This window comes from Gekko japonicus, unplaced genomic scaffold (assembly GCF_001447785.1).
Source record: "Gekko japonicus isolate JY-2015 unplaced genomic scaffold, Gekko_japonicus_V1.1 scaffold563, whole genome shotgun sequence".
Lineage (NCBI taxonomy): Eukaryota > Metazoa > Chordata > Lepidosauria > Squamata > Gekkonidae > Gekko > Gekko japonicus.
The window spans coordinates 255,270-273,942 of NW_015166439.1; the positions used below are offsets into that span (position 1 = coordinate 255,270).

Here is an 18,673-nt window from a genome sequence, read left to right on the forward strand (position 1 = left end):
TAACTTATTTGCATATGCCACGCCCCCTGACATCACCGGAAGTGACAGAAGGCCACACACCCTGACATCACCGGAAGTGTGTCAGAAGGCCCGGCTACTTACCCTCCTGCTTCATCCTCATTCCCAAACGGAATGAGGATCGAAGCAGAGGGCGGGGTAAAGAAGGGGGCGGGGCTTCACCACGTGACCGCCCCGCCTCCTAGAGGTTCTCTTCCGGAGCTCCGTACCTGAGAGCTCCCCCCCCCCACTAGAGCCCTGGTCACAATGCCTATTGGGTTGCATTGCAACGGATATCATTGGAATATACTGATGTACGAAAATTGGACTAGGATCCAAATGCCTATTTGGATTCATAATTGGTGCCGACAGAACATTTAATGACAACCCCCCCTTCCCTTTTAGGCATCCCGCAAGGATGCACCAAAAGGCCAACATCAGCCAGAAATCAAACGTTTCTCCTTCGACGCAGGCGGAATCCCCTCTCCCGTTAGGCGATTGGCTAGACACGGTTTACGTCACGGAGAGGTAGAGCGCGCGAAACCCTAAGGGCGCACCACCTTTCTTTCCCTCTGCGCGTGACGCAACAGTCGCGTCACCTCGTTTCTTTGATTCCCCTCAGCGGCGGTCGGCGACAGACGCTAAATGACGTAACGGACTTTTGGGGCCGCGGCGGAGGGAGGCGGAGTAAAGAAGCATCGGAACGTTTTTTGTATTGGTTGACAAAACGGACGAACCCAAGACGCGGGAGGAGGGGTCCACGGTTTCCTCCTCCTCCTCAGCCGCAGAACAAACTTACCTATATGTATGGACTAGTAATTTCCATTTCATTGTATCTGAGGAAGTGTGCTTGCACACGAAACCTCAAAGCTTGAATAAAACGTTGTTGGTCTTAAAAGATGCCACTGGACTCAAACTTCCCCCCTCCCTCATACGCGATGGTGTAGTCCAAAAGCTGAAGGGGCGGGGCTTGAGGCGCGCGGGGCTTCGTTCGGCCCAGCTTTAGCGTCGGCAGCCATTTGTGGGGAAAGAGAACGGAGCGCTGGAGGCGAGTGAGACACCGCGGTGAGAGAAGACCGTTGGGCGGACCGCGCGGGGCGGGGAGGGTGTGTGAAAGACGTGTTGGGATATAGGAGGAAACCTCCTTCTCCTGCTTCGGCCGCCTGCGAAATAAAAGGGGGGGGGAAGAGAAAAGGAAGGGGCTCCCTCCCTCACGTGCTCAGTGGTGTCTCTTCCCCCTTCAGCGTCCGACCTGGGTAGGATCCCCCAAACTCAGGCTTCGCGCTGCCCGCATGTAAAGCGGGAGTCCTGCGTACCCTGCGATGGATCGCCACCAAGGCTCAGCACCCGTGTCGTTGCAGCCCCTGCTCTGGTAGCCTTCGCAGGTGAAGGCGCTGCACTGGGAGGGGGGCACCCCGAGGGCTGTGCTGTGGCTATTGTTTCCCGTTGAGAGTGGCAGGCTGACTAGGGTTGCCATCTCCTGGCATGGGAAAGTCCTGGGCATTTGAGGGGTGGAGTTGGGGGAAAGGGGAGGGATCTCAGTGGCGATGTGATGCCGTAGAATCTGCTCCTGGGGTTGATATTTCTTAGCGGGGACCTAATCTCTAGTCTGGAGATGAGTGGTAATCCTTGGAGAGCTGTGGGTCTCACCTGGAGGCTGGCAGCCCTAGGTACTGTTGGGAATGGCTTGCTTATTTCCTGGAAATGAACACCACACAGTAAGGAAACAGAAAGGGGAGTGGGGCCCGCTGCATGTACTTCCTCCCCCCTTGTTGTTTTCCTATTATGTGGTGTCTCTTACTGGGAAATAAGTAGGGGATTCCCAACAGTACTTGGTGGGGAGGTAGAAGTAACTGATAGGCGGAGGGGGTCTGTTTTGATTGGCGGTGTTAATGGGAACTCGGTTTTAAGACAAATCCCACATGGCCTCAGGGAACATCTGTGAAGCTAAAAGAAGAATCCAGTAGTGCTTTAAAGATGAAGATATATTCTTGTTTTTGTGAGTCAGAGCTCGTTTCATTGGATGCATGGAATGCCCCTTCAGAGCAGCTAGATTTATGCTTACAGTTCAAGCAAGAGAAACAAAGGAAGTAGAAGGAAAAGAATTTACAAGGCGAGGCTATTGTAAAACAGTGGAAAAAAGATTACTCAAACCTGTATAGTAGTGAAGAGTGTGTCTCACCACACGCTGCATACATTTGCCTTGATATGTCCATAGGCTTGGCTTCTGACAGCAAGTTCTTGACTTCCAGTTGTATTGATGCCTGCTGTTTTTGAAACTGACAGGGAAGGTAATTCCATCTTGGTTTTACCATGGGGACAAAATATTCTTGTTTGAGGATGCTTAAGGGGGCTTGACATTGTCCCTAAAAGTTCAAAACTAGCTGGACCTGAGTCACCAGGGTATGGATTCTAATCTAGGTGCTGCGTGCTGTCACACACATAGTTTAGTCTTCTGCTGGTAGATATATTTTTGTCTTTACTATAAAAACGGGCTACCTTACCTAGGTCATAGCATGGTTTGGGGCCTGGAACATTTGACTATCTGGCCAGCAAAAAATATTATCTGAATTACTGATTCTTTAGTCCTCTCTATAGAAAGGCTACAATCCTGCTTGTAGCTTCTGTGATCTTTAAAGGGAGCAGTTCAGTTTTTCCAGTGTTGATGGATGCTTGAAGAAAGCTAATGAACCTGTGCTAGGCTGGAGAAAAGCTTACAGCATCTTCAACTTTTTATGCCAGCTGAAACAGGAGTTGGAGATCTCATTAGTAGCTTACTACTTTATCTCTCCAGCCAAATAAATCAAAACATTGCTTTACTTGATTTGGCATGGCTGCTTCTTAGTAAACCAATGTGTATCCTGGGTGTTGCTTAAAGAGGATGTGGGATACAAATGAAATTGAAGCCTTATACCTATTGTGCTAGATTTGGGAGATCTGATACTGGCTGAAGAATTGCTAACCAGATAAACATCTGCAAAGTGCTGTGATTTCCAAACTGAACTGGCACATACCTTCTAAACCCTTAGTAGCAATTATAATTGTTCGCAGGAAAATGTAAGTTTGTTTCCCTTTCATAAAGAGTTTCTGGACATAATATGTAATACTTGCATAGTAAATGTAAAAGTATGTAGGTCAAAGAAAACCATCTGGATGTGGATTGGAGAACACTGTGGTCCTATCTTTATATAATTGTAATATAACAAAGCGATGTCTAGAGGTCAGATTTCAATCTTAAATCAATGGTATAGGAAAATACTGAATCCAAGCTTGCTCACCTGTAAAAAGACACCTGAAGGGTACTTTTCTGCCATTTAGGCTCATGGTAATATGGAGGTGCTGTAATATAGCTTTCTTTAAGCTATATTAGTAACAGGATAACATTTTCTTTTTTAGGGACACTATGAGTGAAGAGCAGTTTGTTAACATTGACTTGAATGATGATAATGTTTGCAGCATATGCAAATTAGGAACGGAAAGAGAGACTCTCTCATTCTGCCACATTTGTTTTGAGCTGAACATTGAAGGTAAGTGCAGTTCAGTATTTAATACTGGGCCTTTCAGTAGGGGGATCACTAATATTGGCCTGGCTTGCTGCCCAGCCTCTTATTTATGTTTTCATTTCCCTATGTCTTAGGAGGCGCAGAAACAAGAATTTCCCTAAGGTATAGCAAGAGTACACATCTGCAGCAGAAAGACTTCTACAGTTTCTTAGCTTTCTCCAAAGGACAATGTTTGACATCTTAGGAGAGGACATAAAAGCTGCTCGGCACCCTGCTTACCAGCAGGACAAGAGTATGCAGCAAGTAGATTTGTGAATTTCTGCTTTGGAGGGTCCTAGATTGAGAGGATCTACAAACTAGATTTTGAGAAGGGAAATGGTTCATTGACTAGAAGGAAAGATGTGCTCTGGTTGCCAGGTGAAATGATAGCTATGATACATGAGTGGATGAAAATTCTCATTTCCCCCACCTCAAATGATAATTTGAATGTTTCTATGTCTTGTGGATTATTCAGCTCAGTGATCTAAAGTGCCTAAATAAAACACAATCATACTGTGCCTAAGGTACACATTATTTTATTACAAGTGTGTTAAATACCTGCCCTAAAGCAGTATTTCACATCTTTGGCTGAAAGTGTGCAAAAGGTTACTGGGATGGGTCTCATTTCTCGCTCTGTTATCAGAAGGTTTCCACTGTGAGCAGAACAATATGTTCTGCTAGGGAGAAGGCTTGGCCACTAGTGGAACCAAGTTATAGGATCTGTTCCATTTCTCCACAGTATATAGAGCACCTGAATATCAAGAGCGCATCAAAAACTCCGCTCGTCTATATCCTGGTAATGTTCTAATGTTTTTTCATGTTGAAAACTCTCTGATCTGTATCCAACCTGGCTCTGTGAAGATATGATGCATCAGTTGTAGATTTTCCAGGCTGTATGGCCGTGGTCTTGGCATTGTAGTACATTGATGAGAATGTTAAGCTTGGACAGGGGATGCCTGTCCCAAAATCTCCACAGTCATATGAATTTCACTATATGTGGCATTGAAGAGGGTGAAGTCTTTCACTCTCCCCCTGCCTCTCATGAGAATAAAATACTGCTCTGAGTTGGGGGCCGGTAAAAAGTACACTGCAGTTGTGCCAGGGGTTTGGGAGGCCTGTAATCGATTACCAAAACTTCTGGCTCTGGTCTGATTGTCTGGATTGCTAGATTAACCCATATATTATTTTGCCTTTACGCTGTGTGATTGCAAGCCATTGTTTATTCAGGACCATCTCCTGGACTGGGTTCCCCTTATGGTTTGCTTGAACAATTTACACTTCTATTATTTGTGTGTGGAGTGTATAACCTAGCTAAATTAGTGTGGCTTATTCCAAAATATGTGGAAGCCCACAACATTTGCCAAGGGTCTCAGCAAAGTATGAACAATAATATATTGCTGCAATTGTACTGGCTGTAAATCCCATCTCATGCTGCTTTTGTAATTTACCTTAGTACATACAGGCCCTGTCTGTCCTGCATAGATGACTTTAGTGTTCTTCTGCATCTCATTGGTATGAAGTAAATGGACTGTATGTTAAAAGTTCCATACGTTAACTAGTGGAAGAAACTTTGGCTCCATTCAGGCATCACCAAAAAAATGGGGGAAGGACCAAAACCAAACAATGCAGTACAGAGCAAATCACTGGAAAGGTTGCATTTTATCCATGGCTTTTACCCCAAATTTACTTATATGGACTTTCTTACCTTGGTATTGTGCCCTAACAGGACAATGAACTGAACTTCATGTGTTTTGTTGTCCTGTTATCTTTCTAGACCAGTAATTCTGTAGTCTTTGTTTTTAATCATCTAATTTTATTTACTGTTTTTATAGCCCACCATTCTCATTGAGACTCAAGGCAGATCACGCCATATAAAACAATGTAATCAGACAGCCTAAGACATCCAACAAACAGTGCAGTAGAATTAGGACTGCAGAGTTAAATATCCTATGTTCTTCCAAGCACAAAATTATTTAGAGCATTTGATCAGTTTGCCCATTCATTTTACAGCAAGAACAGTTAGTTGCAACATTAATTTTCCTCATTGACTGAAGGATACATTTCATTTTTTTTTAAAAAAAAAACAACAACCCCTGATTAATACACGTACTAGAAATTGTCCCATTGACTTGCATGAACATAAATAATTGCAGCACTGTAGTCACTATTTACATGCTCCCCGGACATGAAAGCCTAAAACAGCATTCTTAAATTGAGAAGAGGAGAGACATAAAAGAGGTTACAGTTGGTGAGCTATAGCAGTGGACCTGCATTTCTGTCTGTTTGCTCTTTGTTCTCTGAACATGCCCAGCTGTTAGAAAACTCGGATGAGTGGAGATTTGCACATGAAGAGAAAACAAGCCCAGCATATGTTGTGTAAGAGAAACATGAGCTGGATACAAAAGCTAATGCGTACAATCAGATTGTCAGTTGTGGAAGGTTACAGAAAACGTGGGAGGGAACTGTTCTGAAATGCTTGTTATAAATCGGGGATAATTCAAGGGTAGTTCTGGTTTCCTCTGCATGTATCCACTTTCTTTTAAATATCTTGTTTGTACAGCCAAGAAAATAGATACATGAAGCTGGGACAGGAAATTCCTTAGAGCGTTTTTATTTAAATCTTATATGAAGGGTGATCAGAAGCACAGCCGTGCTTGGCAAACAACAGACTCGTGTGTGTTGTTACAAGAACAAGCCTTGAAAAGTGGCCTCACCCCACTCTTGCACATAGCTCAAAAATGAACTTAATTTGTATTTGCAATTTCATTCAGTTTGCAGGCTATGGCTTGTTAGCTTGCCTGCAAATCAGGATTCCACACCCTGGTTTGGAGTGAAGCGAGCAAACCATGTGTTAACTTGCTTCTCTTTTAATAGCGTTGAGTCCTGTATAACCCCTAGGCATTTAACTGCATCAGTGAGTGTCAGCTGGGCCCCCATCAAATGTGGGAAGCTCAGTGTCAACGCTCCCTCTAACTTTTCCCCCCTCCTGAGCAGAGCAGTTCACATCCTGAGCAGAATATAACTGCTATGATCTTAAAATGGGCAATGGGCAGTGCAAGACCCTGCAGGGCTCCAGATTGCTGTTGAGCGGGGCTTCCTGTGTTAATGAGCAGCCTCTCACAGGCACAGATTAGAGGGAACACTGCGTGTCCTTCCAGACCTCATTCCTCCCAACCAGCAGCACTTGTGTCTTGTCAGGATTCAGTTTCAGCTTGTTTACAGTCAGACCTTTGCCCCCAGCAGCCAGACAGTGTCTCAGGACCTCTACAGCTGCACTGGGTGAATTGGATAAAGAGGTATAAAGCAGGCTGTCGTTGGCAAATAGATGAGAGCCTACTTTGAAATCACAAATTATTTTTTCCAAAAAAAACTTTACATAGAGGCTAAAGAGGAGGGTTTTTTTTTTAGATTTGTGGAACCCCTCAAGACACATCCATCACTGATCCCAGCTGGTCTCAAACAGCAACTCTCTGAGCCTTGTCCATAAATTTATTTATTTATTATATTTATACCCCGCCCTCCCAGCCATAAAGAACAGTTTACATCAATCCAAAACATGTCCCTTAATTCCTACTTCTACCTCCAAATGCTTCAGCAGTGTGGCAAGGCCACAGTATCAGAGCCTGCTGATAAATCAAGTAAGAGCAACAAAGGTGGTGTCACTTGTTTACATTCAAATAGAGATCATAAGTTAAAGTCACTAGCGCTGTCTCCATCCCATAGCTTGGCCACAGACTAGACTAAAAGGGGTTTAGAGCAGATGCATCAGTCCTGGAACTGTTCTACCACTGCTCTCTATTATCTTGTCCAGAAATGGCAAATTAGAGACTGGGAAATCATTGGCCATCTAATTCTTCTAAAGCAATGTTTTTTAAGTGGATGACTGTCAGTTTTAGTGACCAAGGAAAGGTACCCTGAGCTATTGATTTATGATGGGCATCTGGGACTGGTTTATGTGATCCTTACATGATTTCAGCAACCAGGTTGGACAAGGATCAAGTATAATTGGTGCCCTTCCCAAGAACCTGTTGACATCCATCATGGTTGTATCGAAATGCTCCATATATGGACCACACAGTACCCTGGACACTTATAGTATCTCAGCTGTATTACAACCAGCAATAAAATTGAAAGATATTTAAGAGAGTTTCCCAGCAAAAAAAACTTTATTAAAGTGTCAGTTTGTAAGAATTTAAAGACTCAGACTTAAGAGTCAATAAGTGTTGGAAAATCTTAAGCAGCTGATCTGGGTACAAAATAGCTTATGTAATGGTGGCGGCGATGTAAGATTTCTTTGCCATGGTCTGTGCCAACTCAGAGGTATTACAGTGAACTCTGTGGCAGACACTGTCCGATTCAATTTGAGTTTTCTACCAACTGTGTCAATAACTTCCAGAACCTTCTCATTCCAAGTTCCCATTCCATGGCATTCCAGAATCCAGTTGGATCCATAATCCTCCATGAACTGACCATTTTTAACTGGCTTCCCACAGAGTGTCATTACTAAATTAATCCATGCCTTGAGACAGTGGTCAGACCACAGTGCATGCTGAACCTCCAACCCACAAACCAGTCCTGCCCCCAAAGTTTCAATGCAAAAAAATTGTCTAAGGTGTGTCCTTTATGTGTGGGCCCCATCACAACCTGCGATAAACTCAGAGTGGCCAAAAGACCTGTGAAATCCTGAGTAGGTCCCAACACGATGCCCTCAGCATGAATGTTGAAATCTCCCAGAATCTATAGTGTAGGTATCTTAAGCCCCAAAGTACTTCTGATGCGTCAGACGGGGTGCCCGGTGGGTAAGTAAGTGGTAAAATGTCCAGTCTGTGCCTGGAATCTAATACAAGAAACAGTTCTAGCAATAGTTTGCACTGGGAATCTGAGAATGGGAAAGAGTCATGGAGGATGATAGCTACCCCAGTTCTCCTGTTCAGGGTTGATGAAGAACCTCATAACCAGGTGGAGGTAACTTAAGACAGACACATCCACCTTCTTCTAATCATGTCTCAGTCATATAAGCCAGGTCTGTTTTCGTTTCCTTTAGCAACCCAAGTGAGTGCGGTTTTATTTCTCACCAGTCTCATGTTACATAATAGCGAAGAAGCAGAGGTAGTAGGGTTCCTTACACTAGCATCTCTTGGGATGGGATGGAGGTTAGGTAAGTGGTGAGTTTGGTTATGTCTCACCGGCCATGTTTCAGAACTCACAGCTCTCACCTATACCAAAATGGTACCGTTACAAAACATCCTATCCCACTTAAAAGCAACTACTGGTACAACTAGAAAATGTAAAGTACTTAACTCACTGCCAAAACTAAAGCTATAATAGCAGTCCAGAAGCTAATTAGTGATGAGCCACAGTCGATGTCTTAGTCTGTTCATAGGCCAGTACTAGTCCAGGGATATGACTGGATTGTGTCCCTTGCTGGATAGAGCTTTTAACCAGCTACAGTGTGAACGCCCTGGGCTCTACACAGTAAACCCAGGCAAGAGCGCTGTAACTTGCACTTTTCTAGGAGCATACTCCTAGGTTTATGGGCCATCTTGGTTGTACTTAATGAGTAAATGGTAGAACTGTAGAATGTTTTTGTTTTATCTGTGTTTTTAATTGTTGTGAGCCACACTGAGCCCTGCAAGCAGGGAAGGTCGGGATAATAATCTAATAAATAAAAGTGAGAGCGTTAGCTGTGCAGTGCAGAGGGTGTGACTTCATAAGAACATAAGAAGAGCCCTGCTGGATCAGACCAGTGAGGGTCCATCTAGCCCAGCATCTGTTCTCACATAGTGGCCAACCAGGGCATAGATGATGAGGCCTTCCCCTGATGTTGCCTCCTTGCACTGGGATTTAGAGGCTTAGTGCCTCTGAATGTGGAAGCTTCCCTCAGTCACCATGGCTAGTAGCCATTGATAGATTTATCCTCCATGAATCTATCTAATCCCTTTTTAAAACTGTTTGTTCCTATGGCCATTACTACATCCTCTGGTGGCGAATTCCACATCTTAATCACTCTCTGTGTAAAGAAGTATTCCCTTTTGTCTTTCCTGAATCTACTGCCTATCAGCTTCATTGGATGTGCTCAAGTTCTAGTATTTTGGGAAAGAGAAAAATTTCTCTTTGTCAACTCTTCACCCCATGCATAATTTGATAAACTTCCCTTAGTTGTCTCTTTTCTAAACTGAAAAGTCTCAGAATCTTAGCCTTTCCTCATAGGAAAGGTGCTGCAACCCCCTAATCATTTTGGTCGCCCTCTGTACTACTCAGCTCCAGTTCTCTCTCAAAGGTAAAGCAATCCATCAGTCGATCTCCCCTTTCATAAGTATATAAATGTTGGTTTGAGCTTGAGGGGAGAATGATAGTATTTGGGGAAATTAAACTATACCATCATTTTTCTCATTAAAGTTAATCTGTCCTTAGAATTAATTCCATTGCCCTGAGGGATCTAACATTTAGCTACCAATTTTGAACTTTTTAAGCACTCTTAACTAGAATTTGACGATGAAAGGGTTGGATCTCATAGAGGATTCCTGAAGGCAGAAGGGAGGTGGTTTTCACCCATTCCTCTCTTGTGCTATAGACCTAACCTCCCCATACTGTTCTTTGGGGTTCCCTGCCCCCTGGAGCAGCAATTCAACACCATTTTTTGCACTCAGAGGAGAGAGTTATGTTTTACCCACAGACATTTACACTGGATCCAGAATGTCAATCTTGTCCACTTTTCTGGATTGTAGATGTATGTAAGATAACTAAACCTTAATAGGACTGCAAAAGGACACCAGATTTCTGTTCTGCACATGGCCTTCAGGTTCAGCATCACAAGATGAAAGAACCAATTTGCATAGTTGAGCAAAACAGCTGCTGTATCCTTCTAGTTAAAATAGTAACACATTTCTACCTACGGAAGAATCATGTACTTGCACCCTCATGGAGCATAGTGTATTTTATTCTGTGTACTGCGTGACCCAGTTTACAATGGATGTACCTGTCATAGTCACAGGTCTATTTAGGGATGCGTGAACACTGGCATCTCAAGCTCCAGTTTCCAAACCAGCAAAAGACTTCCATATTGCAATATTAGAGTGGCCCAAATGACTCATGGATCCAAACTAGTCTGTTCCACAAGTGTAAGTTATGCCCATGGAGTATGATTTTCCCACCTGTGTGGGGGTGGGTGGGGCAATATGTTGCACTCAACAGGCGGAAGTCTTTGTACCTATAACAATGCTAATTGGGATCCAAGCCAAGGCTACCTCAGACGGATGCAAAGTAGAAGATAGTACAAATGGTTGGCAGTCTTGAGTGAGTGTGAGGTTTGTGTGGAACATTTCAGGGAACATATTTTCTAATAATGGACCATGCGGTCCTTGAAAGCATCTTGAAGAGCAGCTTTTATTTTCAACCCATAATTTACAGAGCTTTCCATTTGAACCTAAAAGTGTGGGGATAGCATTCTGACAGTTTCATTTTTGTGCCTTTCTTACCAGCAATGTCAATACAGATTTTTTTTTTAAAACACCAGTTTCTAGGCAAACAGATGGATGCGATTAAAAACTGACATTGAATTGGCAGTTAATGTAGTGCAAGACCGTTATCCATCTGCAGCTCTGCTATTCATGGTCTATGAAATGAAAGCAAGAGGAGGCAACATCTAAAATACAGAATTGTTCAAAAACTCTGCTTAGGTTGGGTTCTCTTATGTTAACCATTCTTTGAAATTTTTGGAAGCATCCAGTCAGGTATAACACCACATAGTTCTCCTCATGCCCACTAAGAACAAGGAGCACTTGCTGTAGCATATCATGCAACTGTGTGATAGAAACGAGAAAACAAAAGGTAAAATAATACAAGAATGGGCAACAAGGGGACCAGGTCAGGCATAAGGAAGTACTACATCACTCGACAGCCAACCAACTTGTAGAATTTAGGATGTAGTGTTGATCACAAACTTATATGGCTTTAAAAGGGGCTTAGACAAATTCTTGGAGGACGTCCAACAATACTTACCGTGCTAATAGCCAAAGGGAACTGTCATACTCAGATAGCAAATCTGTCAATATCTGTGCTGAGGAGATCAACAGGGAGAGTTCTTGACCTCTGAGCAAAACACTCTGGCATGCTGTAGTTTGTCACACATGTTGGGGGGTTGCCAACCCTTTCACTGCATGGTTAATTCCCAAACTGTCATCGTTCCAGATTTCCGAGCTTCTACAGTAAAAATGAACTGCATGATCAGAAAATTTACAATATCCTGTTTATGTAGTAACTAGGGGTGTGCATTCGTGTCTACCCAAACTGAAAATATACTTGAAAAAGACCTTATTGGTATTTTTTGGGTATATTTTGGCCTCCCAAATGTATCCGGGTTCTCTCGGGGGGGGGGGGGACCCTGAAAATATCTCGGATATATTAGGGAGTTAATGGTATATCCGAAAACAGAGGAGAGGCAAGAGCAGATTGCTCCCGTCTCTCAGCTGTTTGTCAGGCTTCTACTGCAGTCCCTTTAAAGATTAAAGGGACCACAGAAGACAGCTTGAGGCTCAAGATCGGCTGGGACTATTTAAACCATGCTGCAGGAGAAGCTGTCCCAGCCAGGATCTACGTGCTTCAAGGAGTGATCTCCCCAAGGCACATGGATCCTAGGTCTGGCTCCTTCTGCAGCATGGTTTAAACCATGCTGCAGGAGAAGCTATCTCAGCCAGGATCTGCATGCCTTGGGGAGCAATCTCCCTGTGGCACGCAGATCCTGGAGCTGGCTTCTCCTGCAGCGCAGTTTAAACCAGGCTGCAGGAGAAGCTAGGCCAGTCCCAGGATCAGGGTGGGTTTTTTTAATTTCTTAGGTTTATTGGACCTAAAAAAATTCTGGATTTCCAGAAAATCCCGGATTTGAATACCATACCAGTATTAGGACCTGGGATTTTTCAGAAATACCAAATTTTGGGGGGGTCCAGTAGACCCAAACCGAAAAATACCAAATTATAAAAAGTTGCAAACCCCTAGTAGTAACAGATAACGTGGTAAGCATTAATGGCTATCATGTTTCTCCCAGTCATCTGAAACCACAAGAATATCTTGTGTGTAACCCTCCTGTGCTTGGTAGTTGCAATCTGCGAAATTGGTTCTCACACATGCAACCAATCATTTTTTGGATACAGTAGAACAGTTCATTATTGGAAAGTACCGTTCTCAATATAGTTTTGGAAGTCTGCTTCTTAATAAGGATATTGTTGTCACTTAGCAAGATCACAAGTGCAACTTTCTTGAAACTGTAAAGAGCATTAAAGTGCAACTTTCTTGAAACTGTAAAGAGCATTAAAGTCAGTAGGAAATCCAGCAACAAGTTTTTGATACTCAGTTTGTTTCTTGCACTACAGCTTTTCTGTAGATTTTCATAAAAGGTGGCCCCTAATTGCTTTCTCTGAGGTTTCAAAATAGCCCTAATATAATTTTTGCTGGACATTAACCTGTACATTTTTGCCATTTTTTTCTTTTCCCAGGAATACCAAAGTCTGATCTTCTGCATACAAGATCATTAAGAGGACACAGAGACTGCTTCGAGAAATTCCACTTAATAGCAAACCAGAGTTGTCCACGGTCAAAACTCTCCAAAAGCACTTATGCAGAAGTAAAAAATATCTTAAGCAAAAAAATTAACTGGATTATACAGTATGCACAAAACAAAGATTTGGATTTGGATTCTGAAAGTTCCAAGCAAACACAGCACCATCTCTTTAGCTTCAGACATCAGAGAGAGAGAAAGCTACTTCCTCAGTTTGATTCCCAGGTTCCTAAATACTCCGCCAAATGGATAGATGGGAATTCTGGGAGTATTTCAAACTGTTCACAAAGTATTTTGGAACCAAGAGAATCCAGTGATTTTAGACTTGACATGTTGCAACAAGCAGGTGCTACATTTTGTTGCAGTGGTACGTTGTGGTCTAGTCATAACCAAACATCAGAGGTGGAAAAAGCTAAAACTGACCCAAACACCTGCATTCGAAGAAGTCCCCAGTACAGCAGGGAGCAATGTAAGTAGAAGTGGTGATTATTTTTGTTCCATGTGATTTAACAAAGGTCAGTTCATAATCTTCACCAGCTGAACTTAGTTAGTTGTTTGAGAGGTACTGAAAACAGAATGAAATAAATTTTACACTGCCACACAGTCACCAGGATTTATCAAGGTTCAATAAGTGAATTAGCAAGATGTGCCACCTAAAATTGGATAACTCTTGTTGTTTTCAAGTTTGTTTCAAATAAGCATATCCACTCTAGTGATTCACACTAAATAGAATTGAGATCTTCCAAATTTGAACCAGTAATGCTTCATTTTAACCAGTAACACTTCATCGTAGATATCCATCAGTCACATCTGTTTTAGTCTAAGGTGCCACTACATTCCTGTTTTATTTGATCCACCATATTGTGAGTGTAGAATCCACTTTGAACTAAATATGTATGTTTTTTGCATGTATTTAGTTTGAAAATGTCAGGTACAGGTTTTGCATTCCTTTATTGCAAATCTGCCAGCTAAGGCAAGATTCTCTAGTAGAGTATGCTTGTGGTAGGAGTTCAGGAGTTAATTTACATTCAGTTTCAGCTGAACTATAGCTTTTTGTCCTTATAACCCTTTTCAACAGTAGTGGCCTGAAAGTAGGAAACCCCTTTAGAGGGAAATACAAAAATGTCCAGACTGTGGTAGGATGTCACGTTGCATTACCGGCAGTTTGACATTTTCATAAAGCTTTGAAATTAGATAGTATTTTCCAGTGTTCCAGTTTTTCACTAGAAAGAGGGGACACCCCAACAGTGGAAGGATGACTATGCAGTTTATTAATTTATTACACTTTACACAGTGGTTTGATACTGACATGCGAATAAAAGTAGTTAAAGGGAATGTTTACCTTTGTGTTTGTAAGATGCCTTTCCTTTCCCTCACTCCTATGATACCTAACTCTGATCTGTTTTATTTTCATGTTTCAGTGAGTATGATGACTCTTGCAGAGGTGCAGCAACTGAGTGAGAAAGTCCTCAAGCAAATACAAGGTGAGAGAAAGCTGCATTATATGGTGTGGCAGCTACAGGGGGCAGGGGGGGAAACTCTGAGCTAAACCACTGGACTGTCCAGTCCCTCACTCTGACCTCTTGTGTGGATTCTTTAAACCCCAGCCACCCACAGTCAAAAGGAGGGACACAAGCTTTGATTAAAGGCTTGGTAGCGTGTAAGCTATGTGCTCCTAGAAGTTTCTTATTTTGGAACCTTAGTCCAAGGCTGTAATTATTTATGAAGCAAGTAGAATAAAGTATTTAATAGGGTAAATCTTTTGTGTGGATTGCTTCAGTATACAAAGTAAAATTGGCTCTCATCTTCACTTCCATAGGTTGCAAACTTTCCCCCAGTGAGAGTAACTACTTTGTAACTGAGCTTCAAGTAACATAAATAAACCCTGAAGGGAGATTTGATTCCCTTTTCTCCAGGCAGCTTACCTCAGCTGACTAGGTTTCACTGGAAACTATCTCCATCTTCTCCAGGTTCAAGATCGCTCTTTTAACACACAAAGCTCCTCTCCACGTGTAAGTTAGGAATGTTGGGGCCCTTAACAGGATTCTTATTTGCCTCACTCAAACAAGCTTTCTTCCCTAAGCCAACCCCAAACCCTAGGTAAAAGCCAAACAAAAACTTGGTTAATGCTCTTATCCAGAGCCACGAAATCCCCAGTTTGAGGAATAAATTTTTCCTTCCCCTTCTTAAGTTGAGGCTAGCTCACTTGCTCTTATCCAGTGGAGTTCCATGGACTCTGATTGGCTGACAGACACCTGGATTTGAATGGGGCAGAAATCACAGGGATTGGTTCAGAGCCCTGGAGGAGAGGTGGGACTTTTGGGGATCATTGCCACATACAGTGTTTACAAAAACAAAGATTTTGATTAGTTTCTAAATGTTCCGGTCAGAATCAGCATTTCTGAACATCTAGATTAAGGTCTAGTAGTACCTTATAAACCAATAAGATTGCTTGTCAATGTATAAGCGTTCAAGAGTTGATCTAATGAAGGGAGCTTTGACTCTTGAAATGTTATACCCCAAAAATCTTGTTGGTCTCTAACATGCTACTGGACCGGAATCTAGCTGTTCTACCACCAACCAATATGGCTACCCTCTGAAAGCACTTTTGAGAACTGATTAGTGTCCTTATGTGTTAAGCTTAACAAGTATTCTCTCCACACACGTCACATATGGCAACTATTGAATAAAGCAAATCAAACTACCTGTTTCAACTCTCATTTTATGCACCCTTGGAAACAGTTGCTTAACTTGATGCCAAAACTTCTTTCAGATGTGTTTGAAGAGCTAACTCGGCAAGTGCAAGAAAAAGACTCCTTGGCTTCACAGCTTAATGTTCGTCACATCGCCATTGAACAGCTGCTCAAGAACTGTTCCAAATTACCATGTCTGCAGATGGGACGGGCAGCAATGAAATCCAATATATCCATATAACAGCACCTCAGCTTGCATTTACCCTCTGCCTTGACCCGAGTTGTGTGCACTTAAGCAACATTTGGGGAGACTCATAAGCTTGTCTATATTATAAGATGCAAAGGAAGTTACATATAGTGTTCCTTTTTAAAAAAAATCTCAATATTAGTTTTGACTCTGGAAGTCGTCAAAATCTCCCACAATTAGCAACATTCCTTCCAGTCACTGATGACAAAATAAAATGGTCAGACATCTTTTTGTTAATAATCTGGGAGATTGACAGATGAAATAGTTTTTAGGTACCAAGAAAATGGAGAAAATCAGTGTTCATGAAATTCACATTTCTTATTTATTGCAAGCAATATTTTATTACTGAAATTTTATACAAGAAGAAACTATTTTAGGTACTTTTCCACGTCTCTTTATAAAAGTTTTGAATTGATCGAGTAACCTTTTTGCCTTGTGTAATGATTGTTTACCCCCTTTTCAAGTTGGTGGTGTTATCTTTCATGACAAAAATTATTTTAAAAAAATAAACCTTTAAAAAACCGTGTTTCCCAAAGACACAATCTCAGTGGCGGTAATGCATTAATTTTAATTTTCAGCAACGTAGAATTTATTGGGCATGGATTGTATCTTAATAGAAGAAATTTAAGCACAGCACCTCCTTTTGGAATGACAGTTTTTGTTTTTATTATATGCGGAGCAGGAGTTTGGTTTTGTATGTGGATTTCTAATGCTTAATAAAAGTATATGGCTTCAAAGAAATAAACCTATGATACCTCATGGAAATGGCTGTCTTTATACTTTTTGATGCTGTGGCAAACTATAAACACCGTGCAAAGAGAAAGCTGGCACCTTAGCAAGAAGGCTGAGGCTAAAACCCCTGGGTCTGCCGTAGTAACTCTCCATCGGCAATGGTGACGGCATTCAAACATGTTACTTTTTAAGTGCAAAGTACTAGAGTACAAATACTGTTCTTGATATTGTACACTTCCCAACTCACATCCCAACAGGTGAGAGGTATAGAGGGAGTGGAGTTATAAGTGGGATAGAGAAGGGATGAATAAGGTGGACTAGAAATTAAGTAACTTCTGTTGTGCGTATCAGGACCAGGGACAAACATTCAATTTCTAGCTTTCTGGGGTGGCTGGCACAAATGTATGCTTACAGCTGTAAGCTGTTTTTTTCTAGTAGAAGCATAGCCAAACAATAGTGTATTCTTCCTCCACCCCTACTTTTTCTTGAGTTTGGGCTTGAAATGTGCCTGTTCTGTTCACATGCCACAGGAAGGGAAACTGCTGCTAGTTGTAAATACAGTTGAGAAAGAAAATGTGATTAATCATGAAACAGAAGCATAGTTTATCAACCAGCATTATATCTCATACAATATATTGTGCATCCCGGCTTTGCTTTTATGTTTGGGACAATGTCATCTCCCCCCCCCCCCCAAACTTTGGAAAGGGAGGTAGCTGCTTGCTCTGCTGGGTAGGACGACTGACGAAGAGAGATTGCTGCGCTTTCTCTAATCTAGCCAATCTTCAAAGTGTTTTGTGCCAGTACAGTTTCACTTTGAAGGAGTTTCCATTGTAGGCATTTTGAATACCGCAGTGTGCAATATAATGAAATGAGCTTTGTCTCACATACAAAAAAAATTCCCATGATGCAAAGAAGTATTTGAAAGGCAGCCTTGAAATTCTAATCACTGCTTATTTAAAGTCAAAATGCATGGGTGGACATCTGTAGGATCATCAGTTGACTGTGCTTTAGCCTTTTGTTGCTGCAGTAGCCAATCAGTTTATGTAATAGCCTTTAACTGATGGTGTGGCCTTGAAGTTTGACTTTTCATATTGGTCAGTGCTTTGCTCTATTGCAGACTGTCTTTTGATCTGTGCAAATAGCTGGAATCTATTGCCTAGCAACCAGTATGTACTAAAGAATAGGCTGAGCAGGAGAAAGGGACTAGTCCGCTCCAAATAGCTCGCAGCCTCTCAAGGGCAAGGGAGGGTGTATCCTCCAAAGTCACCATCCAGTAAAGGTAAAGGTTCCCTTGCTTGAAAGCCGGTCGAATCCGACTCTAGGGTTGCGGTGCTCATCTCCGTTTCAAAGCCGAAGACGTTTCCGTGGTCATGTGGCCGGCATGACTAAACACCAAGGCGCATGGAACGCTGTTACCTTCTCACTGAAGTGGTACCTATTTATCTACTTGCAATTTCTTGCTTTCAAACTGCTAGGTTGGCAGGAGCTGGAACTAGAGATGGGAGCTCACTCCATCATGCGGCACCCGGGTCTTGAACTGCTGAACTACTGACCTTCCGCAGCTCCTCACCATCCAGTACCCGGATACAAATTTTGTTCATGGCAGTGGAAAGTGCCATCAAGTCGCAGGCAACTTATGGCGACCCTGTGGGGTTTTCAAGGCAAGAGATGTACAGAAGTGGCTTGCCGTTGCCTGCTTCCACGTAGCAACCTTGGACTTCCTTGGTAGTCTCCCATACATGTACTAACGAGGGCTGACCCTGCTTGGCTTCTGAAATCTGACAGAATCGGACTAGCCAGGGCCAACTAGTTCAGGACCCTTTCTTCCTCTGTTCTCTTAAAATATAGTCTCTCCAGTGAAGCCTCACAGGCAAGAACCTATCTTCTTATTGATGCTCCTACCTTTTTC

The 18,673-nt window shown here is 42.4% G+C and overlaps 1 protein-coding gene across 2 annotated transcripts; it reads left to right on the plus strand.

Moving 5' to 3' along the window:
- The first annotated feature begins 994 nt into the window (after positions 1-994).
- LOC107111036 (chromosome unknown open reading frame, human C21orf91) lies at positions 995-16,785 on the plus strand. Of its 2 annotated transcripts, none has more exons than XM_015411933.1 (5): positions 995-1,062; positions 3,394-3,524; positions 13,031-13,561; positions 14,514-14,576; positions 15,866-16,785. In XM_015411933.1, exons 2-5 carry the CDS (start codon positions 3,401-3,403, stop codon positions 16,024-16,026), a joined length of 879 nt encoding a protein of 292 aa, XP_015267419.1. In that variant the 5' UTR covers positions 995-1,062; positions 3,394-3,400; the 3' UTR covers positions 16,027-16,785. The 2 variants fall into 2 exon arrangements, with proteins under 2 accessions (XP_015267419.1, XP_015267420.1); XM_015411934.1 differs by having other exon boundaries at positions 1,027-1,045.
- The last annotated feature ends 1,888 nt before the right edge of the window (positions 16,786-18,673 follow it).

What these genes read in the sequence shown, in the direction of transcription:
- LOC107111036 (XM_015411933.1), top strand. Translation starts at nt 3,401, where the DNA reads ATGAGTGAAGAGCAGTTTGTTAACATTGACTTGAATGATGATAATGTT. An exon ending in TTTTGAGCTGAACATTGAAG is followed by an intron (nt 3,525 to 13,030) that starts GTAAGTGCAGTT and finishes TTCTTTTCCCAG; the next exon opens with GAATACCAAAGTCTGATCTT. An exon ending in AGTCCTCAAGCAAATACAAG is followed by an intron (nt 14,577 to 15,865) that starts GTGAGAGAAAGC and finishes AACTTCTTTCAG; the next exon opens with ATGTGTTTGAAGAGCTAACT.